General features: G+C 38.2%; 1 protein-coding gene across 5 annotated transcripts in view; it reads left to right on the plus strand.

Annotated features, from left to right (window-relative positions):
* Positions 1-26,461, plus strand: part of LOC136877494 (chromodomain-helicase-DNA-binding protein 6) — a 703,291-nt gene that overhangs the window by 632,664 nt on the left and 44,166 nt on the right. For all 5 annotated transcript variants that reach the window (XM_067151592.2, XM_067151593.2, XM_067151595.2 and 2 more), the window contains 3 exons: positions 2,555-2,675; positions 2,769-3,087; positions 20,652-21,182. In XM_067151592.2, coding sequence (XP_067007693.2) covers positions 2,555-2,675; positions 2,769-3,087; positions 20,652-21,182 — 971 coding nt within the window. The remainder of the gene's footprint in view (positions 1-2,554; positions 2,676-2,768; positions 3,088-20,651; positions 21,183-26,461) is intronic.

The raw sequence follows: 26,461 nt of genomic DNA on the forward strand, positions 1-26,461 counted from the left end.
TTTATTATTATGCAGACTGTCTGGCTCCATGGCTAAATGGTTAGCTTGCTGGTCTTTGGTCACAGAGTTCCGTGGTCACAGAGTTCCGGGTTCAATTCCCAGCAAGGTCAGGAATTTTAACCATAATTGGTTAATTCCCCTGACACGAGGACTGGGTGTATGTGCCATCTTCATCAACATTTCATCCTCATCACAGCGCGTGGGTCACCTACGGGAGTCAGATCAAAAGATCTGCACCAGGCCTCTCTGGAGGCAACACGCCATTATTATTATTATTATTATTATTATTATTATTATTATTATTCAGACTGGGAATGTTGATCAGTTAGAAATCCTGGCTTCTAACATTTTACAGTTTTTCGCCCACGAAGTAACTGAATTGCCTGGTCCTCAAACCCTGCAATCAAATACTTTAAAACTAGAAAGCTGCAGAATAATCTTATCAACCACTACTGATCTGCATTTAGGGAGTTATTCCCATCCCTAACTCCCCTTCCTATGATTGAATATTGCCCCAATTTGTCCTCTTGAATTTCGACTTTATCTTTCCTACTTTTAAAGACACCACTCAAACCTATTCCATGCCATCTCTTATCGTTCTACGTTGCGATTTTATTTGACTTAAATAAATATCACACGAGAACACGTTCACTTCCTTGTATAAATTAAATAATAAAATAATAAAACCTTACAGTAAGTTTCCAGAACCCTTCATATACACCAAATTATAGTACAATAAGTCTAACATATGAACATTGTGGAATTTTCTACCGGTTTCGACCATATAGACTTTGAGGTTAAACAATACGTATTTGAGGTTATACAATTTTATACTACATATTTACAGAGATCCCTTATACTAGTCATGTTTATCACTTAACAAAAGATAATTTAGCATTAAATGAACTATAATTAGAATATATTAAACATACTCATTGAAGGTTTTACACCAGTTACAGCGTCATACGTACGACACTCTCCACTGACAGCTCGGAACATACCACTTAATGGAGCAGCTGGTCTTCTTTCTCCCAAGTCTTCCCAGCCCAAACTTTGCAACATTTTTGTAACGCTACTCTTGTGTCAAAAATCGCCAAAAACAAATCAAGCTGCTTTTCCTTTGATTTTTTCCAGTTCTTGAATCAAGTAATCCTGGTGAGGGTCCGATACACTGGAATCATACTCTAGTTGGGGTCTTACCGGAGACTTCCTTACACCCTTACTACTACCTCTAAAGTCATTTGTATATCTTTTTTTTGTGCATGTCAAGAACTTGTACATAGTCGATTGTCAAGTGTAGCGTCATACGCTAATTAAATAATAAATGTTGGGGAAGGAATATTTCAGGTGTTGTATAAAGAAATTAATCCAATGGTGCATAAATTTAAGGGAGTGTCAACATCTTTGAAATAGCTGAATCCTTCAATAATTATGTGAGACTGTTGGTCACCTACTTCACTTAGCTGCCCGGAACTAAAACACTGGGAACACGGCAATGGAAGATAGCTTAGGAAATGAGTGGACTTGCTCAAAAGCCACAAAATCTTGAAACATGCCTGCACAAGATGGTTATCTCTCAATATTTCAGATTTCTTGCATTGAAAGCTGCAATGGAAAATGATGCCATTTATCTTGTTATTTCTGAAGAATGCACTTCCCCTTCTCACAAAGCACATAATTTTACAAGTAAAAGCCTCCGTACATAAATAGGCCATATGCATGAATGGATTGTTGATTGATTTAATGGTAAGGTTTGTAAAGGCTGAAAAGATTGGGAAGCAGTTAGAGTAGGCCTAAGTTTGAAACGAATTATCGATATAAAGTTCAATAGCAGAAGTTGTCAGTAAGATGACCATCTTGTTACTGGAGTTGTCAAGAATTATCAAGAAATTGTAACTGATCTGCCGAGCAAGTTAGCCATGCTGTTAAGGGTGCGCAGCTGTGAGCTTACATTTGGGATATAGTAAGTTCGAACCGCACTGTTAGCAGAGGTCATGAAAGCATCAATCTAAATATGCTAGTACTTGTTTCTGCTTGCCTTTTGTTGTAACCTCCTCTACCTACTCCAAATTCTATTCATTTCTCTTTTATCTCCCTTTCTAAGATTATTTATTACAGTCCAGAAAGATTGTCCTCTGTTTGACCTAGCCTTTCTAAAAATCTTACCATAACTTTCTTTTTTAACTGCAATTAATTATCTATTTCTCAGTTTCTTTCATCTACACAAGTTCTTGTTTGGAGTCATTTTTGATCTGCCTTCTTTTTGCATTTATAAGCTTACCTTACTTCATCATTCCACCAAGATAATGGACCCCAAGGAGGGCATATATAGCAAGTAGGAAGATAGCCTATATCTTTGCTCGAACATCTGCATTGCATTTGGCTTTTCACATTACAGTCTGCAGTTGTGTCAGAAGGATGTACTAGCTTGCCAGTACCTTGGCGAGGTGCAGTTTCCAACTGATGAGAGTTACATGCTTGGAGTGAATGGATTTAAACTTAGCTGCTTGAATACATCATACCATAATTTTATGAAGCATTATGTTTGTTTCAGCCAAATTACATGCCCTGCTTAATAGCAGCGCTAGTAATACTAGTCAGCAACCTGCACACATGACCAAACCGTCCCCTTCACACTGGGAATTAAATGACGAGTCACTGTCTGAGGAGTCAAGGTAATACTCTTTTAGTAGTATCATCCTTATGTAATATGCTGTTTTATTCTTTTGTAAGTGCTCTGGATGTAATTCTGGGATGATATTTTCTAGGAGATCAACACCTGTTGCACCTGTTAACCTTCAGCCACCTCCTGCGCACCAACAGGGAACACGTGTGCTGTCCCTACCATTTGATTTGAAGTATCACACTGGTGCAAAAACAGGAGGCACCACTGTCATACCCGGCACATCAAGTACACTTACCCCAATAGATCTTTCGTCGAGTTTGCCCAAAATGAACACTCCTGAAATATCTAAAGCTGGAAAGGATATCATGAATGAAGTTCAAGATTTCTCAATGCCCTCAAAGAACAAGCAGAAAAGCAAGTTGGATGATATGCTAGGAAAACTTATGAAGAAGAACAATTGTGTAAGTAGATTGACACAGTCCTATACATTAATTTTTTTGTAATATCTGAAGCCATCTCTATTCAGTTTTGTCTCACTTAATTTTTAACAGTTAGGTTCTTCAGTTTGCTGAAACCAGTTTTGAGTAATAAATTAGTAAACTACCTGAAAAATATATATATATATATATGGTGACAGTATTATACTTTAAAAGAAACCTTAATTAAAATAGAATGACTTGCTTTGTTCTTGAAAAGCATCATCAGATTCTATCAGATCGTACTCAAATATTTAGAAATTTATAAACATTTATATTTATTTATGTTTAAATACTTACGAACTTGAAATCTGGAAATTATCTCAGTGATGTCCTCTTTTATCCCCTACCAAGCATAGAATGCGATGTGTTTGACAACCGCTGCTCTGTCATTGGCGTGCATCCAACTAGGTATCCAGTTTATTAACCTTTCTTTATGCCATGCCCCCTGCCCTAGCTAGTTGAATGACACTGTATTTTAATTTTAGGCATTTTATTTTTAGTGCTTCCTTGTGGGGGCATTGGGTATTTTGCTCAATTCAACAGAATGATATGCTTCATTGTACATTAGGTATAGGCTTCTGCCTTCCTCCAAATAATGCAAAAGTCTATTCAGAAACCACTTTCATTATTATTATTATTATTATTATTATTATTATTATTATTATTATTATTATTATTATTATTATTATAAGATGAGCAGAAGATGGAATCATAGAGGAACTACTAAAGAATCTAGGACCAGACACACTTGAGGAACTTGCACAAATTGTCATAAACATTTGGAAAACAGAAAAGCTACCTGAAGACAAGAAAGGTGACAGGTCAGATCTGAAAAACTACAGAGGGATTTCCCTCCTACAAGTTACAAGATCCTCTGGGCATGTCTGCTTCAAAGAACACAAAAGCAACTTGAACATAAGATCGTTAATACAAGCGGGCCTACGACCACTGGTTTGTCACTGTCTACAATGGCTTCAATCCCTTGCATAGTGTCATCAGTCGGTGTCGTCACCCAGGTTGACGACAAAGGGTTCCGTGACATCCTTTGCAAGGTCATCGAGTTTCCATATATTGGCTTACTCAACATTGATTACATGTTGGACACATGACTTCCACAGATCTGGCATGACATATTGCAACCCATTCATCAGCAGTGCTCTCACTTCACCAATCATAAACTTTACGTTATTCCGTGCCATGTGTCCTTCAATCTGGCTTCACACAAGTCCTATAGAATTTAAAGAGCAATGATGGAAGGCAATCTCAGAACTTGTCTTCCAGATTCTATAGCGGCTCTATTTAAGCGGTACTCATTACAAGCACCGCGAATGTGTGGAGGAATTAAGGACAAATTTTACGCTCTTTGCTTCATAGTGAATGCCTTTCATTTCCAACCACTTTTGTATGTTTGCTTTAGTCCGAGATTTGTTAGGCAATCTCTCAACCTTAACAGAGTGATAAGGGGCGTTATGTAACACAATCACAGCATTATTTTCTAGTTTGAACCACTTTTCAAACACAGTATCGTCCATCTCCTCATGGTAATCTTTTATGGATTTTGATTCGAATAGGAGCAGTCCTCCGTCAACGAACCTATTTTCATTCCCAGTGTGAAGAAGAATGAGTTTCTTTCCCTTTCCGGAGTTATTTCTTAAACCACCCGATAATCCCTCGAGAAACGCTTACTTGCCAGACACTTTTGACGTAGTGTGACCCGCATTTACTCACGTCTCATCAAGATAGTAAATAGGCCTAGAATCCTCGCGAAACTTCATTATTTGCCGCAAATACTTTCGCCTCCACAACACTATTATGTCCTTCTCAATGTCCACTGACGATTTCATGCAATGAACTTAAAATTCATTATTTTTTAGAAGCCTATACCGAGTTGAGTGAGAGAAATTAGGCAAATCATCGTCCCTATTCACCGAAGATAAAATTTTGTTCATTGTGGGTATTTCATTCCTGAAAAAAAAATTGTGAAATTTCTTGCGAATGCCATCCTTTGTGGAATTGTCATACTTTTCAGTCAGTTGTTTCACTTTCAGAGAGGTTTTATTCTTTTTCTCTTTTTTTTTTTTCGGTGTCACCACCTTCCCACTAGTTTTTACTTCACTCCTTGCCTTAGAAATACCTGAAGCACTTGCAGCTAAAGCTGTTACTTTATCTAGAGTATGTTCTGGGTAGTCTTCGCAAAACTTTGTAAATATATTCAAACGCAAAACTTAGTAAATATATTTAAAGCGCATTTCTTTTCACCACTGGTCAGTGGTTGTCCCTTCCGGTGCTTAATTATAGAAGTACCAGGCTCAGCCGTTGCATAATAATTGTCACAGATTTATAATAATGCTAAATATGTATACAGTAAAATGAAACAAGTTCACACTGCACTACACTAAACTACGCTATACAACACTATTACCGTGCGCGTAGAGGCGCGCGGCTGTGAGCTTGCATCCGGGAGATAGTAGGTTCGAATCCCACTATCGGCAGCCCTGAAAATGGTTTTCCGTGGTTTCCCATTTTCACACCAGGCAAATGCTGGGGCTGTACCTTAATTAAGGCCACGGCCGCTTCCTTCCAACTCCTAGGCCTTTCCTATCCCATCGTCGCCATAAGACCTATCTGTGTCGGTGCGACGTAAAGCCCCTAGCAAAAAAAAAAAAAAAACAACACTATTATGAAATAAAAACCTATACATGTACACTCCTCAACACAAGCTTTAACTCACAATGCTCAGAATATCTCGACATTGAGTGTCTTGCTGACCGCTGTATGTTACGTAGCTGCGAGACTGCACCCCTAACTTTTTCAGATATCGTAAGAGGATTCTTCATTAACATGTATAAGTTTAAGTAAACCTAGTGTGATTTCTATTAAAACATCAAGAATGATATGTTTATGATTATTATTTCTGTTGAATAATAAGTACTAAGGAGAAAACAATTTCTGATTCGTGGGGTACATCAGATTTAGCCAACCTTCCCTCTCTCTCCTTCCAATGTTCTTTCTCCCTTCAGTGTGTTTATCCCATCTCTCAAGTATGCTGGGATGGACTTTAGTAGTATTTCTTGTAATATTTTCTTTCCATTCAATTGCTTGTTGTTGTTTAATTATGTTTTAACTTTACTTTATTATCACTTGTAATGCTAAGCTAGTAGTAAGCTCAACCTATAGTACTGTAAGCCGTAGTGTTAAGCACTGGAAATACTTAATTGTGTGTGAAATTGTATCTGATGATGCTGGATTTAGAATGTTAAACTAGTAGTATTTCTTGTCATATTTTATTTCCTTGGAATTGCTTGTTGTACTCTGATTGTTGTAGTGGTGTTGTTGGGTAGTTAGGTTTTAACTTTATCATCTTGTAATGTTTAGCTATGGTATTACTGGTAGTAAGCTAGTACTAAGTGGTATTTTCTTTCTATTCAATTGATTATTGTTGTTGTTATGTAATTATGTTTTAACTTTACCTTATTATCACACTAGTGTAAGTGACCATTGCCATTGGGATATTTCCCAATTGCAGTGTATTTGTTAATAATAATAATAATAATAATATTTTATTTATTTATTTTATTTATTTATTTTATTTTATTATTTTATTATTATTAATAATATTTTATTATTATTATTATTATTATTATTATTATTATTATTATTATTATTATTATTATTATTATTAGAACACCTTTCCCTGTTTACTGTAGTTTGCGTGAATTATAAAGACTGTAACTTCTGTTATTCTTGAATGTTTGAGAGTTTACTGGTAATATAGATTGAATTAAAATACAGCTTCTACTTCATATTCGCTCATGGAAATGGATATTTTAGAACAGTGGACAGTAGTGATACTTTCAACATCTGGAAACAATTCAATTTCAGTCATTGGCAGGAAGAAGAGAAACTGTGTTGAACAATTAGAGAAACCAATTGTTATTGGTTAAACGTCAAAGATGGAAGGCGTTGATCGCTTGGACCACTACACATCAAGCTATGCTTTTATAGTGAAAAGCTTGAAATGGTGGCGGAAATTGTACTTCTTGCTGTTGTAAGTGGCAATAGTTGACTTTTGCTCTATAAAGATTATTGCACCGTGAATCGCATGGACATTCCATCGCACAAAACCTTGCGGAAGCAGGTGATCAGTGGGTTGTTGGTGAAGTACGCAATGAAGTTCAAAAGCAAGGAAGACCGTCTACTTCTGATGTTGAAGGACATTTAAATGGTAAACTGCACGTCATCAACAACCTACCTGGAAAACAACATAGAGGCTGCTGTCTGTTCAAACAGGAGTAAGTAACGTAGTAGGAAGGAAGGAAACAGTTTACTACAGCAAAACGTGTTTGATAAAAACCTGGTCTCCACCCTGTAAACTGTTTTGAAAAGTACCACACAATGAAAAACTTCAAGGATTAATGTATTTGTGTTCTAATTGCAAGTATATAACGTGTAACATAATTATATTTTGTGTTAGATGGTTTTGCAGTGTTCACTTCCTGCAGCTGTTCATAGTGCAGATGTTAATTTGGAGTGGAGCAGAAATAATACGCTAAGGGTAATGGAGTTTTAAAGGTTAAATAATGAAGGAAGGAGTTGATTGGATTATGTAATGAAATATACAGTACATGATGGGAAAATGGCCGAAATGGAAAAGGTGGAGTTTGTAATATAGAATGAGAATTAAGAAGAAGACCAAATGTATGGTAATTGGAGGAAAAGGTAGAAAATGTGTTAATATAGGGGTTGAAGAAATAGATCAAGATAATAACTTTAAATATTTGGGAAATGTGATCATTTAAGATATTTACTGCACAACATAAGTTAAGAAAAGAATTGCCATGGGCAAAAGAAAGTTTCAAGAGAAAATTAAAATTACTTTGTGGGCCACTAAAAAAAAGATTTGATGAAAAGACTTGCCAAGTGTTATATCTGAAGCATTGCGCACTGTGGTGCACAGACTTGAACGGTACGAAAAAAAGACGAAAGAAGATTGGAAGCACTAGAGATGTAGTTATGAAGGAGAATAGAACAAGTAAATTGGGAGGACCGGGTAAAAAATGGAGAGGTATTACGAAGAGTTGGAGAAGAATGAGCTACTCTATGTTGCACATCATTAGAAGGAGAGAGATGAACTGGATTGGACATTGTTTGAGCAGGGACTGTTTATTGAAAGAAGGAATAGAAGGAAAGGTGAAAGGCAGAAGAAGAAGAAGGAAAAGATATCAAATGCTGGATAACATAAGAGGAGAGAAATATTCAGACGTGAATAACTTGGCTATGGACAGGCATAAGTGGAAGAAGTTTTATCATATACTAGATTCATCCCATGAAAAGACCTGCCAAAAGGCAGAATACCTGAATGAAATTAATTCACCCAGGACTGGAGCTATTACAAAAGTCGTATAACAGTGTTAATGCTCTGTAAGGTAGGCATATCACCAGGTGAAATATTCAAAATGCTCCAGAAGCTCGAAATTCAAAGAGGTTTGTGTACTGCACTATCCAGCATTACTTAGAGACTTGAACTATGAAAGACCTCACCAGGAAAGGATGGCCATTACAATATGTACTCTGGATTTAGTGAAAGCCGTGGTGAATCGTATGCACTGAAATCCGGTAATGAGACAGTCGGTGAGGTCCGTGAATTAAAAATATCCAAAATGTCTGTCTTGTTTGTTGGGTGACATCTGGCTACATGCTTGCAAACGACACAAAGGATACCTCCTCACAAATCTAGCACCAGAGACGCATAAAAGCAATGCGTTTACTTGTACAGCACACAGCAAATGGGCATCAACGAATCGTTTTCACTGACGAAAAGGTTTTCATTTTTGAGGAGTCTTTTAATGCCCAGAATGACAGGATATACTGAAGGTCGTTCGGGATCTCTTGGGACAATGTTTGAAGGGTAATTAGTAGAGCCTAGATTTCCATGCAATTGCAGGTTTTTAAATAAGCTGGTTATACTTCTGAAACTTTGCAAATATTCATTTTACGGCTTAACAATTCCAAAGAACCGTTCATTTTCCGTGCATGTTTGCATGTTTTGGCCCTTTTTGGAGAAAATTCATGCATATTGCATATTTGGAAGATTTTGGATTTAATAGCAAATATTTGGACGTTTAATACTACATGATATGACTTTTATTCTGACTTTGACCTCCCCTGCGAGCCATGTGACCTTACCGCAGTGGGGAGGCTTGCATGTCCCAGTGAAGCAGATACCTGAGCTGCAGGTGCAACCATATCGGATGGGTATATGCTGAGAGACCAAACTAACAAATTGTTCATCAAAAGCAGGTTAGCAGCCTTTTGGAAGTTGCAAGGCAGCAGTCTAGATGATTGACTGATATGTCCTTGTAATAATACTCAACATGGCTTAGCTGTGTTGATACTGCTACACGGCTAAAATCAACGGAAAACTACATCCGTAACTAACTCTTGAGGACATGCAGCTCTCTCTGTATGAATGATGTAATGATGATGGCTTCCTCCCGGGTAAAATATTCTGGAGGTAAACTAGTTCCCCATTCGGATCTCTGGGTAGGGACTACACGAGAGAGGGCAATCATCATGAAGATGCATACTGACGTTCTGTGAGTCGGAGCATGGAATGTTAGAAGTTTGAATTGTTGTGGTAGGTTAGAGAATCTGAAAAGGGAGATGGATGGACTAAAGTTAGATGGAGTTGGTATAAGTGAAGTACGTTGGCAGGAAGAACAGGATTTTTGGTCAGGCAACTACAGAATTATCAACACAAAATCAAACAGGGGAAATGCAGGAATTGGTTTAGTAATGAATAAGAAAATAGGGCAGTGGGTAAGCTACTATGACCAGCACAGTGAAAGAATTATTGTCGTCAAGACAGACACCAAACCAATGCCCACCACAATAGTGCAGGTCTATATGCCTACTAGTTCAGCGGATGATGAGGAAATTGAAAGAATATATGAAGAGATAGAAGATTTAATGCAATATGTAAAAGGTGATGAGAATCTAATTCTGATGGGAGACTGGAATGCAGAGGTAGGCCAAGGAAGAGAAGGTAATACAGTAGGAGAATTCGGATTGGAACAGAGGAACGAAAGAGGAAGTCGGCTGGTTCAATTCTGCACTGATCATAATTTAGTCCTTGCCAATACTTGGTTCAAACACCTCAAACAACAGCTGTATACGTAGATAAGACGTGGAAGGTATCAAATAGACTTCATTATGATTAGGCAGAGATTCAGAAACCAGGTGTTGGATTGCAAAACTTTCCCAGGAGCAGACGTGGACTTTGACCACAACTTGTTGGTCATGAAATGCCATCTGAAGCTGAAGAAATTGAAGAAAGGAAAGAATGCAAAAAGATGGTATCTAGACTAGTTGAAAGAGAAGAGTGTGAGGGATTGTTTCAAGGAACATGTTGCAAAAGGACTAAATGAAAAGGCTGAAGGAAACACAGTAGAAGAAGAGTGGATAGTCATGAAAAATGTAGTCACCAGAGCTGCTGAAGTAATGTTAGGAAGGAAGAAAAGATCAACTAAGAATCAGTGGATAACTCAGGAGATACTAGACCTGATTGATGAACGACAAAAATACAAGAATGCTAGAAATGAAGAGGGCAGAAAAGAATACAGGTGATTAAAGGATCAAGTGGATAGAAAGTGCAAGGTAGCTAAGGAAAACTGGATGAAGGAGAAGTGTAAGGATGTTGGAGGTGTTATGGTCCTAGGAAAGGTAGATGCTGCATTCAGGAAAATCAAAGAAACCTTTGGAGAAAGGAAATCTACTGTAGGTGTATGAATATTAAGAGCTCAGTTGGAAAGCCACTTCTAAGGAAAGAAGACAAAGCAGAAAGATGGCAGGAACATATACAACAGTTGTATCAATGTGAAGATCTAGATAATTTGGTTCTGGAACACGAAGAGGCTGTTGATGCTGATGAAATGGGAGACCCAATTTTGAGGTCAGAGTTTGACAGAGCTGTGAGCGACCTAAATAGGAACAAGGCACCTGGAATTGATGACATTCCCTCTGAATTACTGACTGCCTTAGGAGAAACCAGCACGGCAAGGTTATTCCATTTAGTGTGTAAGATGTATGAGACAGGAGAAGTCCCATACGATTTTCCACAGAATGTTGTTATACCTATTCCCAAGAAAGCCGGTGCTGACAGGTGTGAAAACAATCGCACCATTAGTTTAGTATCTCATGCCTGCAAAATTTTAACACGTATTTACAGAAGAATGGAAAAACATGTTGAAGCTGAGTTGGGAGAAGATCAGTTTGGCTTCAGAAGAAATGTAGGAACACGTGAAGCAATCCTGACTTTACGTCTGATCTTAGAGGATCGAATCAAGAAGGACAAGCCCACGTATATGGCATTCATAGATCTAGAAAAGGCATTCGATAATGCTGACTGGACCAAGCTATTTATGATTCTGAAGGTGATCGGGATCAGATACCGAGAACGAAGAATTATCTACAGTCTGTATAAAAATCATTCTGCATCGATAAGAATCGAGGGCTTTGAAAAAGAAGCAGCAATCCAGAAAGGAGTGAGGCAAGGCTGCAGTTTGTCCCCCCTCCTTTTCATTGTTTACATAGAACAGGCAGTAAAGGAAATCAAAGAGGAATTTGGAAAGGGAATCACTATTCAGGAAGAGGAAATCAAACCCTTGAGATTTGCCGATGATATTGTTATTTTATCTGAGACTGCAGAAGATCTCGAGAAGCTGCTGAATGGTATGGATGAAATCTTGGGTAAGGAGTACAAGATGAAAATAAATGTCAAAAAAAAAAGTAATGGAGTGCAGTTGAACGAAGGCAGGTGTGCAGGAAATATTAAATCAGGAAGTGAAGTCTTCGAGGAAGTAGATGAATATTGTTACTTGTGTAGTAAAATAACTAACAATGGCAGAAGTAAGGAGGACATAAAATGCTGATTAGCACAAACAGGGAAGAGCTTTCTTAAGAAAAGAAATTTGCTCACTTCAGACATTGATATAGGAATTAGAAAGATGTGTTTGAAGACTTTCGCGTGAAGCGTGGCATTGTATGGAAGTGAAACATGGACGATAACTAGCTCAGAAAGAAAGAGAATAGAAGCTTTTGAAATGTGGTGTTACAGAAGAATGCTGAAGGTGAGATGGATAGATCGAATCACAAATGAAGAGATACTGAATCGAATTGGTGAGAGGAGATCGATTTTGCTAAATTTGACGAGAAGAAGAGATAGAATGATAGGACACATCTTAAGACATCCAGGACTTGTTCAGTTGGTTTTTGAAGGAAGTGTAGGTGGTAAGAACGGTAGGGGTAGACCAAGGTATGAATATGACAAGCAGGTTAGAGCAGATGTAAGATGCAGTAGTTTCATAGAAATGAAAAGGTTAGCACAGGATAGTGTGGCATGGGGAGCTGCATCAAACCATTCTATGGACTGATGATTCAACAACATCTGACTTTGACGCATATATATTGTTAACATGCATCATAGTGCCTTTTGCGAATGTTACTTTGCAGAATTTGGGACAATTTTTCCACGTTATAGGCTACAGTATGTCTATTACTGAGAGACGGAGAGAATGTATTCCTGGCATCCTATGTGACAACCAAAGTTTGTAGCCTGTGTACGGTACAGGTCCTATAATCCAATTAACCAAACACTTTCTTATCTGTTGCTTGAGTAAACAATGACGTAAATTGGAAGGCCCCACATCGATCTCTAATTCTTATTAATAAGGTGTCGCAGTTTTACGGTTGTACATTGCAATAAATTGAATCGTAAACTGTGCATTAATCATTGACGGCTCATTTTTTCGTCTGTGTTAGACGAACAAAAGAAAACTTGTATCACACTTCTGTGGCGCCGCGTTATTAAGATAGCAGCTTATAAACTCTGGTTTTCATTGAACACTCTTCCGTTGTTATCCTGGAATTTCCTACCCGGAACTCTTACTCATCACACGTCTTTGTTATTGCAGCAGGCAATCGTTGCCAGTTATTGAGGACATTCAAATGTGTCTGCAATCATCTCATGGAGAAGTAGCTGCCACAGCTAGAGATAAGTTTTGAATTTGTCAAGCTTATAAAAGACGTATTGTGGTGAAAAGGCCAAACGCATACAATTTGACCTCACTTTGTCCAAATGTCTTCATTGAAGTATGCATCTATCACTTCTTGTGATGTAAAAATATCATTTCCTGTGCTTAAGAATGTGTTGACAGATAAACGGATGAGCTTAAATCAAGACAATTTGGAGAAATTAGGGTAGTTTTTGTACAATGTTTCAAAAGAAGCTTAATTTTGATAGTGCATATTTTCCATTTTTTGTGCATGTTTTGCATTATGATAGTGCATGAATGCATGCTTATTTTGAGATTTGATAGTGCATGGAATTCCGGGTTCTAGTAATTAGCTTATGAAAATCCATGTCTACCAACGATCATGCTCAATTAGAACGACAGCATTTCTAGCTATTGCCCGACAACGTAATTTCCATTACAGCAGACTTTTCGCAGAGCAGCTTGTCTATCTTATCCCACTCCTTTCCAGAGACCATTGGTAGTGCGTGGACGTCTATTTCCCAAGGCCCGTTTCAGAAGTCCATGGGTTACCCAGCGGGTGCCTTGACCAGAATGTCAGTACGAAGGCTATGCCGAAAGTTTTAAGCGATGTCAGTGATGTTTTTTCCGATGAAAAAGTTATATTGAATTACCTTCGAGTGACGTTAGCATTAGTAATTCCAAAGAATTGGATGACATTATTGAAGAAAATGAAGACGGGGACGCAGGTGGGCGTGTGCATAAGCTAGAAGACTGAAAGTGTACACAAACAGACAATGTACCAAATAATGTGTGGTGTGTTATAGATGGAGAACTGAACTCTGTGGTAACAAGAAGATTAGGCGAGAATCCAGGGAAGGCTGAAGTAATTAATCACATGCTGAATCCTGAAAAAAGGAGGCCCAGCTTTTCCAGTTTCAGGGGTGATGTTGCGGAGCAAATTTTGGAGAGTGGTGTTTTGCCTAATTATCCAAGCAGAGGCCGGCCCACTGCAGGAAGTACACCAGTGAGGTTACAAGGAAAACATTGCAGTCACTTCTCTGTCAAAATAACAGCAACAGCAAGCAAGGCATTTCCATCAGGAAGGTGCGAGGTCTTCTATTACTGCAGAGGAAATAATCCCAAGGGAAAGAACAGGGGTGAATCCCGCTATGAATGTGATAAGTGTAAGGTGGCACTGCGTGTATATGAGTGTTTTAAGATCTACCACACTGTGTTGAACTATTGTTAGAATGTGAACTGTGTTTCAATGTGTTAACTTGCTGTAGCAAAAGTGTTCTCTTTTAACCCAGATTAAATCGCAGTCAATGTATATTTGTTTTCAAGAAAAATTGCAGCTCAATGGGTTAAGCAGCCCATAAACCTTAATTCTGATTGCAGTGGGATTCTTTTCATTTGAAAGAGTGATGTTTCTCAACCTTGGAATGTGCGCGCGCAACCCTTCCCAGCGGTAGTTCCTCCACAGCGTGGGAAGAAAGCACAGGCTGTGCTGAGTCAGACACTTTGCAAGAGGGATCTGTCTTGCTGTGATTTTCGCGCAATAATTTTTTATGATTATGAAAAGAATTTAATTGCCGAAGAATGCCCTTCTTCTTTGCTGCATGTTTTTAGTGATGTTTCCCCTTCTCGGGCCACAGTTGGGAATTGGTTTTGTGAGTTTTCAAGTGGTCGGCAGATGAACCTCGCCCGGTTGCCCAGCAACAGCTGTGACTCAGGAAAACATTGATGCTGTGAGGAAAATGAACAAAGAAGATCCACATCTTACATTTTGTGACACGGAAGGTACCCTAAATATTGGGTCAACAGCAGCACAGGCCATTGTTCAGTTATTTAGGCCTTACCAAGAGATGTGCCCATTGGGTGCCACATTCCCTGGTAAAAAGCCAAAAGGAGGCCACAATGGACTAGTGTCATTTCATGCTAGAAAAATTCAATGGAGGGCAGTCCCAAGACACCTACAATATCGTCACAGGTGATGAAATGTGTCTACCATTATGACCCTGAAACGAAGAGACAGTCTTCTGTGTGGTGCTTTCCAGGGGAGGAACCACACACAGAAGTTGTCGAGCTCTGGAAAGAAGATAGTGGCAACTTTTTATATGAAAATAGGGCATCTCACCTCTGTGACCTTGGACACACATCATACAGTCAATGCTGAATGCTGAGTGGGCACCTTCTGCTGCATCACGACAATGCATCTGCGCACAGGGCTGCTAAAACAATAAAAAGGACAAAATGCGAGTGTTATCTCATCCCCCCTATTCACCTGACCTGGCCGCATGCGACTTCTTTCTGTTCCTAAGACCAAGGAAAAATTTGTGGGCAACGGTTTTCATCAGATGAAGAGGCCATTGCAGCATACAAGAGTGCACTAAGTGACATTCCGAAAAAAGGCTTGGACTGAGATGTTTTCTAAGTGGTTTCAGAGAATGGAAAAATGTATACGTGCTAATGGAGAGTATTTTGAAAAGTTTTAATTGTTGTTTTGCAAATTAAAATTTTTTCTCCCAATCTGCTAAAACCTTTCGGCATAGCCCTCATAAAAGGAATTGCATGGATTCCAGTTTTCCATCTCCATTCTCTCTAAGAAAAGATGAGTCGAATGAGGGGTGTGGCTGGATACTTTATCTTGATGTATGCTACCTGATTTTTTGCTCTCCCATACAGTGCTGGGATATCTGTGTTGCAAATGGGTGTCAAAACCTCTTGCTGAAAGTATATAGAATTCACCTTCACATTATTAGCGACACAGCAAATGGTTAATTTGCCATTGTGGTGATGATCATGAAATCCCTTGGAAAAATTTCGTAGCATTCTTTATATATATATATATATATTTTTTTTTTTAAATCTCTGTTGCAGTAGTAAATCAAGCAGGGGTTTGTTACAGTCACTAAGGTATGCATATGCTTAGTCTAATGTCGCCATATTTTTCCATCTGTCCCCTGCCAGATGGCCCTTGTACAGCTTTCATGTGTTAGTGTAACATTCCGAAATGTGACAAAACAACAGCTTGTGAACTTGGCACTTATGCTGCTTTTCTAATTGCAGGTCCTTGTTGGTTATGGGGTTAACTGTTGAAACAGACATCCCCAACTAATGTGTGATAGTCCTTTGGGGGGGAGGGGGGTTGCATGGTTACCGCCCGGGACAAGAGCTTTCACTTTCCTCACCACTCTGGTGCACGCCTGGTGGCTGGTCATGGATTTGCCTGTTTTTTCCTGCTCTGGAATTAAGTCCAGTCGGCCTTTGCCTTGTTTATTCAATACAACACTGATCCTGTTCATTGATATAAAGAAATCATGCTTCACATGCTTCTTGCACATTCCTTGGCTTGCAGAATGGCTATATTTAGCATCAGAAAGGGCTGTTATGTAACCCTCCCAATAAAACCCAGTCTCTTTCAGCATCGTTGCAGCTAATGTCACGAAACTCTGCACACAGTAGAGTACTGACGTGACTCATTATTCCCCATTTTGACATACTCAGCTTGATAACAGCACCATCGGCAGCCTTCAGACTTGTCACCAGATATCCCGAACAACCTTCTGTATGTTGCACATTTGAGACAAGCTGCCAGTAAGGCTCCAAGCGTCCAGAGAGGCCATAATCCTACACCAGTCATGGTGTTGCTGGGACGGTAACTTAAGAGGCCATACCTAAGCTACATTTCTGCAAAAAAATACAACCGTGAAAATATCAGCTGAAGTGTACTGGGGTACAGTGTTGTAAGACTGGATAGGAATCTCAACACCATCATCTTCCACTGTCAGAGCTGTAGCTTTCAGCAGGACTCAGCCCCATCACATAAGGCTCACGTAATGTAGTTGTGGCTTGCAACAAATGTCGCAGACTTCATTTCCACCACTGATTGGCCTTCTGCAATTCCACACCTTAAACCCTCATGACTGCAAATTGTGATCCATACTTCAGAACATGGTTTGCAAGAAGAGACACCCAAATAGTGCAAGTTTAAAGTGCTCTCTTTTAAGGGCAGCAACAGAATTCTCTCTTGATGTGGTGCATACTGCATCTGGTGAGTGGCCACCAAGACTTAAGAACTGTATGCATGCTAAAAGTGGTAATTTTGGAAAATTGAGTGTGTGTGGGTTTTTTGAATACGTATCTGTGTAACCAGTGTGAATCCTCCTTCCTCTTCTATATGCCTTGCCCAGTTTCCCTGAAGTTTGCGATTAATATGGACAGCTACACAGTAGAGTTGTTGGCCTGTTCTTATTCAGTCCAGTTTTGAATATTGAGATACAATGTTCTTTTTCTGCCTAATCCTCGCTGTCCTTTCAATTTTGCCTTTTAAAATGAGGTGCAATACTGCATATCTGTCACCACGTATCACATGCCCCAGGAATGCAATATTTCTGCATTTGATGGTGGTCAGCAGCTCTGTTTTAGAGTTTTTGCTCTCTGCAATATCTGTTCATTAGAGACATGCTCTATCTAGGAGACTTTCTGCATTCTTCTACAAAACCACATTTCCAGAGCTTCGAGCTTTTTAATGATGGTTGTTTTCAAAGTCCTAGCTTCAAGTCCATAAAGCTAAATTTACCAAACATAGCTTTTAACTAAGCGTTGTCTGTTTTAAATTTAAGGCCTCATCACACAATAAAGCCTTCATTTTCTTGAACACTAATCTTGCCACTTATATACAAGTCTTAATTTTAAAATCCCTGGGTTTAAATCATCTAATATCCAACAACCAAGGTATTTAGATTTGTCAGTTGGATTTGTTCACCTTTCAGTTTCAGAATAGCTTTATCTCTTCCTCAGCTGAAAACCATTGGTTTTATTTTCTTTGTGTTGATTGTGAGAACCATTTCTTCCCCAACTGTATTAAACTTGTCTAAATATAGTTGTAGGCTTTTATATTATTAGCAAGAAATACTGTGTCATCTGCATATCTTGAGCGTGCATATTAGTTCTTCATTGACCTCGATTCCCACTTCTGTACCTTCTTCTGCCTTAAATATAGTTCCCGAGTAGATGTTGAATAATTATGGGGACAAAACGCAGCCTTGTCGAACCTCTCTCCTAATTTCCATAGTCTGATGTAGCATCATCAGTCTTCACCTCATGTTTTCTGATGCCAGTAGAGATTTTCGATGATTCTTATATTGTCACATAGCTCTTAAATACCTACAGCACCAACTGACAGTGTTTGGACTGTCCACCAATATTTTTCTGAAACTCTGACACTTCGTTCACTTTAATCCCATATCTTTCAAAATTCATCTCAAGGTATGAACGCCCCACGGAAATTTGCTTTTCTTCTTGATGGCACTCAAAAGCTTTGGACATTTAGGCACTTTCTTCTGGACTGAATAAAAGTCTTGAATGACTTCTCTTATTGCCTCCCTATTAAAATTATCACACTGCACTTTTCTTTCTTTGGGTTGTGGACAGTTCTTCCCTGGTGTTGGTAGTGACATATCGCCAGCTGCTGTACTTTCCTTGCGAATTCTACTCATTGTGCTGACTGAAATTCCAGTGTAATTAGATAAACGCAAATTGGCTCACCTCATTAAGTGTTTCAGTTGACCTTCTCGTACCTCTTCATCACATTCTTGGATTTCATGTCTGATAACTTCCCTAGCTTCGCTGTGGATAGTCTTTCCTTTCTTCCGGAAGGGTTCCTTAATTATTATTATTATAATAATAATAATAATAATAATAGAAAATACCGCTTTAATTATATAAATGTTTTAGAGTATAGTTATGTAAGCCTCAATTTTATAAAACACTATTCAACTCTTACAACATACAGACAAAATTGACACTAGCGAACTGTTCAACTAGCCACTTGTATCATCAAAGGGAGAGAAATCTTGTCCTACCTCACATCCTGCTAGTCAACTCTTGAGCTCACATCTATAGCTTCTATTTGGTCTTCACACTTCTTTCTTATTTGAGCATGTGTAATTCTCAGATTTCAGCAAATGGCTCATTAAGTTCATAGGATGATATTCACCGCATTTTTTAGTTGATTGTTTTGGCAGGTGAATGAAAGTAGATAATAGCCAATATTTAGGTATTTCTCCAGAGTTATATAAAGGTATTAATAGGATATTGAAATATCTCTCACAATCTTTTGTCAGTTTATTAACACATTGAGGTCTGGCTCGCTTTCATACATTTTAATCCTCTGGACTGGCCATTTTTTTTCTCATTTCAGATTTTAAAATTAAATACTAGTTTTGAACTAAGGTAATTTTTTATTTCACTATATTTGAGTTCATACTTTCTACTTAATATCTTTAAAAACTGTAATACAATTAATAAATCCATTACCATGAAAATAGTGGATTGAATTTAGTAGGTTTTCCACATATATATATATATATATAACCTTAACTAATAAAATACAGCTCATATTGAGTTTTTTGGTTTTTAGGTCGTTCAGAATTGTTTGTTGGTACTGGGCGAGTTGGCCGTGCGGTTAGGGCCGCGCAGCTGTGAGCTTGAATCCGGGAGATAGTGGGTTCGAACCCCACTGTCGACAGCCCTGAAGGTGGTTTTCCATGGTTTCCCATTTTCACACCAGGCAAATGCTGGAGGCTGTACCTTAATTAAGGCCACGGCCACTTCCTTCCCATTCCTAGGCCTTTCCTATCCCATCGTCGCCATAAGACCTCTCTGTGTCGGTGCGACGTAATGCAAATAGAAAAAAATAATTGTTTGTAAAAGAGAGAAATCTACGTAACAGTTAGTGCATAAATATTATGTAGGTCTCTTCATTTGGTATAAATCACTGTTATTCAGTATATGTTCGCACACAACCATCATTACGTACACACTACTGTTGAGTCGACACAGCTCTGACCCGGTTTGAAAGAACCAAATCTTATACTTCAGTGCCGATTAACATGCACAGTATGATTGTTTCATAGTAATAACGATCAAAACCAGAGACCGTGCACTGTGCGCGCTTCGTTCTGTGCAATAAACGACACGGCCCGTACAGTGTGTGGTTTTCGACCTCAATGTGTTGAACTTTGTAATAGTATTTGTGGTAAGACTGTACTTTTGAGTCTTTTATCTTTGTTATATTAAGATCATTTAGTTCTAATCCTTATACTTCATCAGCATGACTGATATTATACAATTCATTGTAGGGGTTCATTACTTGTTTTTAGATATTTGAAATGGTCACTACGTGGCATCAGGGGCAGTGCACCCAGTCCTTGTCCACTCATGCAGTGCTAATAAAAGCTTATGTCTAATTTTCATTGTTACAAGCGCTGATGGTATTGATTTCCTGAATTTGCAAAAAACTTGTATTGGAAGATTCTGCCTTAAAGCTAATTGAATTTACAAGATTTTCTCTTGGATAAAGCATGTTACATAGGTTAGTGGAATACTGTGTGAAGAAATTCAGTTGCTGTGTACTGTATTCAACTTCATGCCCCACTCCTTCCCCAATTACAGAAGGTACAATACTCGTTGTTTTTGTTCTCAATTTAAGTTATATTTCTGTTGCAGCCTGCGGAAGAACCTATTGTAGACAAGGAGAAGAAGAGACGCAAACTGGATGAAATTGTTTTGGGATTGTCTGCAGCCAAGGAGCAAAAGACCATGTTTTCTGACATAAAGAAATCAACTCCTAATATTGCATCCATTAGTCCCAGTGTTACTGTGACTCCAACATCTCTAAACTCTGGACTGGCTGGAGCTACATCAGGAGCCTCATCTACACCTTCAACCACAAAGCCTTTCAGTATCACAGTAACCTCAGTTCCCTCACCAGCTTTACCTAGTTCGTCAAGGGTCCTTCCTCCATTACCAACTCCTAAGGAGAGCTTTTCTTCATTTCTGGCCCATACTGAACAACAGAATATGCTCTTGAAGAAACAACAACAACAGCAGCAGCAGCAGCAGCAGCAGCAACAGCAGCAGTCTTCACTGTCGCAATCTGCTCAGTCGCAGCGGAAGACTTACGAATCGATGATAGCAGACCTGAGCAAAATGGCTGACTTCTCTTCTAAGATAAGCTCTTATTCCCATGAAGCAAAGGTAATTAATTTGTTAGTACTCTGCCATTTTTAGTATGATCTTGAGGAACACATGGGTAGTGATTTGATTCCTTTAAATCAAGCCCATATCCCAGAATTTGTTAGATTTTTCATCTATCTCTGTGCATCAGATGGCTGGGCTGTAAGTGGGATTGTGTTCCCCGTACATCACTATTATTTATATTCAGGACCACAATTTTTCAAAATATTATTCATTGTTGGAGTCGGTTACCATACTGGGCCGTATATAAAAAAACCCTACATTTTTGAAAGGAATTTTCTAGAAAATTTAACATAATTACATAGTCAAGCTTTCCCATAATGAAGATAATTGAAGAAACCCTAAAGTAAATCTAAGAACAAACGATTTGTTTGTTTGTTTGTTTATTTATTTATTTATTTTATTTATTTATTTATTTATTTATTTATTTATTTATTTATTTATTTATTTATTTATTTATTTAGTTAGTTAGTTAGTTAGTTAGTTAGTTAGTTAGTTAGTTAGTTATTTAAGTTGGCATAATCTGACATTAAGCATTGCATTTTAGTAGTTCCACATTGTAAATACAGCCTGAATGCTGTATCTTTCGTTTACTCCACCTCAAACTTGCCTTGAATTCGGTTACCAGAACTTTCAACTCACATGTCGCTTCCATTGCCTTCGTTCAGGTAACTTATTGACTACCTGAGCGTTCATTTCTCCTTCACAAATCCGTTAACAAGTCTATCAATAAAATAAATATTCCTTTTGAATAGAATGTTTTATTGTTTGTCAGTGAGACCTTCATCAGCAAATGAATTAATATGTAAATGTAATGAATGGTGGAAATATAAAACATTCCATTTAAAGGAATAATTTATTTTTATTAGTTAAATTCAATACAGAATAAACATGATATTCATAAATTGGAGCATATTAATTTTTTCAATTTTGCTGTCTTTAATCCTTTGAATGCTCTCTATGTGCCAGCATTCTTAGGCTATGGCTAAACGGACATTTTAAACAACATATTTTTGCTGAACTGAGCAACAGGAGAAATATGTACTGTACATAGTGGTGTGAAATTTTGAAGTACAAAGCTGTCGTGAATGTAACTGCAAAGACAAATCGATCGTAGTCTATAATCTTCTGGTAAAAGACTGAACTTTTAACAACTACTTGTATGTAAGTAATGCAGTATACAAGCTATTGGGTCAGTTACCAATTATTGAATATAGCTACCATTTTCTCTGTTGTTTTTGTTTACAACGTCTCTTCTAACAACCAGCAACAGAACAATCAGCTTAGTTGTTTTACTTAATTCTGTCGAGACTTTTCAAAACATTTAATGTTTTCTGAAATGCACAACACTCTTCTCACAGGCCCTACAGCAAAGGAACTGCATTAAAGATACTGTATGTACACAAATAATCCCCCACATAATTTTTTTCTTTCAAAATTTGGTGGCGGAATGTTGGGGTTTTGTTTTTATTTGCATCAAGATCTGTAGTTCCAGGCGTGTAGAAATCCAAAAGGAGGTATTTTTGCACCCATTCTGTTCTCTGATATTTTTTTCACCAAGAACAAACCATAATGGTTAAAATAATGAATTCCTAAAGCGAGAAGCGTACCACGTACATATGATATTTGCATTAAGTTGGTTTAAGTAGTATCGCATGTTTAGGATGGCTGGTGTGAATTCTCATTATAAGTAGTTCATAGTTAAAGAAAAGCTAATCGTTATTCAAGAGGCAGAGCAAATTGTAAATAAAGTACAAAGTGGACAAAAGTTCCAACTTGAATGAACAGAAGAACTATGTAACCATCAGGCATTTCATAGACGAAAAGTGAAGTTTCCAGAAATTGAAAACAGGCTGTGAGAATATGTGGCGTAAAAAGAGATAGTTTAGATCTGCAGTCACAAGTGGAATACTGTATGTTGGTTAAAAGCTATAACAAAAGCAAGTGTGTTTACAGTTATAGATGTTAAGGCTAGCCATGGATGGCTTATAGGTAGTTTTTAATTACCGTATTTACACAAATAATACCCGCATATTTTTTTTAAAAAATTGAGGCATGAAATTGGGGTGCGAGTTTGATTGGAGTCAGTGTTGGCATTTTTTTTCAAAATCAGCCAATCTAAAGATAGGGTGCGAGAATTATTCGGTGACGGGGATTATTCGCGTAAATACGGTAAATATCTTCAGTTCTTTGTAGGAAAACACATTGCACAATGTCTTGCAACCAGTTACATACCTGCCAACTTTCCCGATTTAGGCGGGAGACTCACGATTATATTCTTTCTTGAATAAAATTGATGTGTCCTCCTATTCAATACAATAATTTATATACAATAATTGTATTGAATAGGACGACACAATTTTATTCAAGAAAGAATACTTATTGTATCTTCAATACGGAACAAAATGAGATTAGTTACTTGTAGACTCACGATTTTCGACAGTTCTTCCCGCCTCCAGATTATTCTTATTTCAAATCCTGCCATTTTAGCTTTTTTACGCCAGTGGCCAGAAGTCCTTCCCTCATTGGCCGCTTTCAAACGAAATATTAACGTTTAATAATGCAAGAAATGTGCCCGAATGTGCGATGTTTATTGAAACCTGTATATCGCGACGCGTATATCGATGGTCAATCTCTCGTTCTCACGTGCTATGTCCATGTTCGTTCACATCCAAATTAAACCTCATGGCACTTAATGCCCATGAAAGGGCTTTGGCCTGCCCAGCGACCGCTGCTCAGCCCGAAGGCCTGCAGATTATGAGGGGCCGTGTGGTCAGCACAACGCATCCTCTCTGCCGTTATTCTGGGCTTTCGAGACCGGGGCCGCTATCTCACCGTCAGATAGCTCCTCAATTCTAATCACGTAGACTGAGTGGACCTTGAACCAGCCCTCGGGTCTAGAGAAAAATCCCTGACGTGGGCAGGAATCGAACTCGGGGCCTCCAGGCGAGAGGCAGGCACGCTGCCCCTACACCACAGGGCCGGCATATCAGTCTAGTGTAGTCTATTCCATTCTCTTTAGTCGATTCTAGAGACTAGTCGCTAGATATTGAGTCTTTCTTAGTAATTTAGTGACAGAATATCAATAAAAATGACGGTTTTAGGAGCCATTTGGAGACAATTCTGACTAATTTTAATTTATTTCAGTATAAATAAAATAAGAGTTTTGTCTGTACATTGCTCAGAATTTAAAAAGAATTATATTTCCGTACCGGTCGTGACCATAGTAGTAAGGGGAAATGCACGTTTTAATTTTCCGTAATGTCTGTATGTATGTACGTACACACGCTTATCATGAGAAAACGGCTGAAGATAATTTAATGAAAATCAGTATAAAACGTCAGGGAATAAGTCGCTACAATCTAGGCCATAAATAATTTTATTCATGCTGGGTGAAATGGTAGTTTGGGGGGAGGCCTAAAATTTAATTCTCGAATATTTATGTTATTATTCGCTCTATCGATAAATACTACATAACTAAAGTTATATGTTATTAAATTTCCTATCAGTTATGTCATACATTTTTACCGCACTGGCTATGATAACAGAGATATTCATAAATTTGGATTTTTTCCCTAAGTCCATACCAGCGCCGAGGTACGAGAACATGAGTGAACAGAATTTTATGTAAAGTCGGGGAATAAGGAACTACAGTCTACGCTATAAGTAATTTTATTCACTATGTTCAAAATGGTCGTTTAGGGGAAGGTGCAAAAAATTGAATTTTTAATTACCTATCTTACTGGTCATATTGAAAAGTACAAAAGTTATAGAGAATACATTTTCTGATTATTTCTTATTCAGTTTTACTGTACAGACTATAATAATATTGGTGGTGATGGTGATTAAATTTTGAAGATGAGAAAAATGTCATAAAGGAACAATCACTTGAATAATAACACAAGAGGGAGTCATGAAAGAAAGGACAACTCACTTTACATTAGATGCTCTAATATCACAAATTCGGAAGAAAACTAAATGTGAAGGCCTCCAATATAGAAAGCTCTTATAATTGATCAACAATAACATTACGTTGACCATTGTTTGTTGTGATGTGCTTTGTGTGTTCTGCTGCCATTAATCTCCGATGGACGGGATTACTGCTGTGTATCTAGTTTAACAGCCTGCCTGAATATTGGCGGGAAGTGGCTGGGGAGTGGAGAGTTAGATCTCTCTCTTCTTTAGCATGCCATTCCTTTGGTTCATAAATTTTCTGATACTATTGGTACGTAACACACTGGATCGTCATAGTATTCCAGCTCTTCAATCCCTACTCTTAGGCAGTGATTGGAATGAGCAGTGTGCACAGTTAACAGAATAATTACACAGCAGTGTTCGCGGCTGCCTGCAGCCTAGCCATTCTAGCTCTGAAACTTTGAACTGTTGGATCGACACCTTAGTACTTTGTTATAGACAAGAAAAATGTTCCACCGATCAATACTATTTATTATTATACATTGAATCCAATCAATACGGAATATGAAACTTATAAATAATAATACCTTAGTACTTTTCGCTAAAAGTGAGAAAATGTGCCGTTTTCATTTTATCGAATATTTCATATGACAACATTGCTTTTAATTGCGCTGTTCATACTGGCGTCATTGTAATGACCAGTGTTGACTTCAGCTGGGAAAACTATAAGGACAGTCTTTTTGAGAATACCCTAGCGAGGTACGGGTACATCAGCTAGTTATTTGATCCAAATAGCATTGCACTCTGCATAATCACGCGGGCGCTTGATGCAGTATATTAATCTATGCATTTGCTGAGTAATGGCATCTAAGTGCATGACTGACTCACACATGTGGAGCACGAGTTCATACTACAGTGGAACCTCGATTCTCCGTTTTTCGAGGGACCATGAAAATAAAACGTACAGCACGGGAAAACTGAAAATCCAGGAATGAATGAAACCATCAACAATTTGGCTAAACATCACAAAGGTGAAATATGTATAATTATAATGTTACAAAAACTCCTAAACCAAACCAAACCAAACCAAAGTACACCCCCAGTGGGACTTTGCCTGCCAAGCGACCGCTGCTCAGCCCGAAGGCCTGCAAATTACGAGGTGAAGCATGGTCAGTGTGATGAATCCTCTCGGCCGATATTCCTGACTCTCTAGATCGGGGTCGCCATGTCACCATTAGATAACTCCTCAATTAAAGGTAATCACGTAGGCTGACTGGACCTGAAACCAGCCCTTATATCCAGGTAAAATTGCCTGACCTGGTCGGAATCGAACCCAGGCCCCCTGGATGAGAGGTAGGCATGTT

This window comes from Anabrus simplex, chromosome 7 (genome assembly GCF_040414725.1).
Source record: "Anabrus simplex isolate iqAnaSimp1 chromosome 7, ASM4041472v1, whole genome shotgun sequence".
Lineage (NCBI taxonomy): Eukaryota > Metazoa > Arthropoda > Insecta > Orthoptera > Tettigoniidae > Anabrus > Anabrus simplex.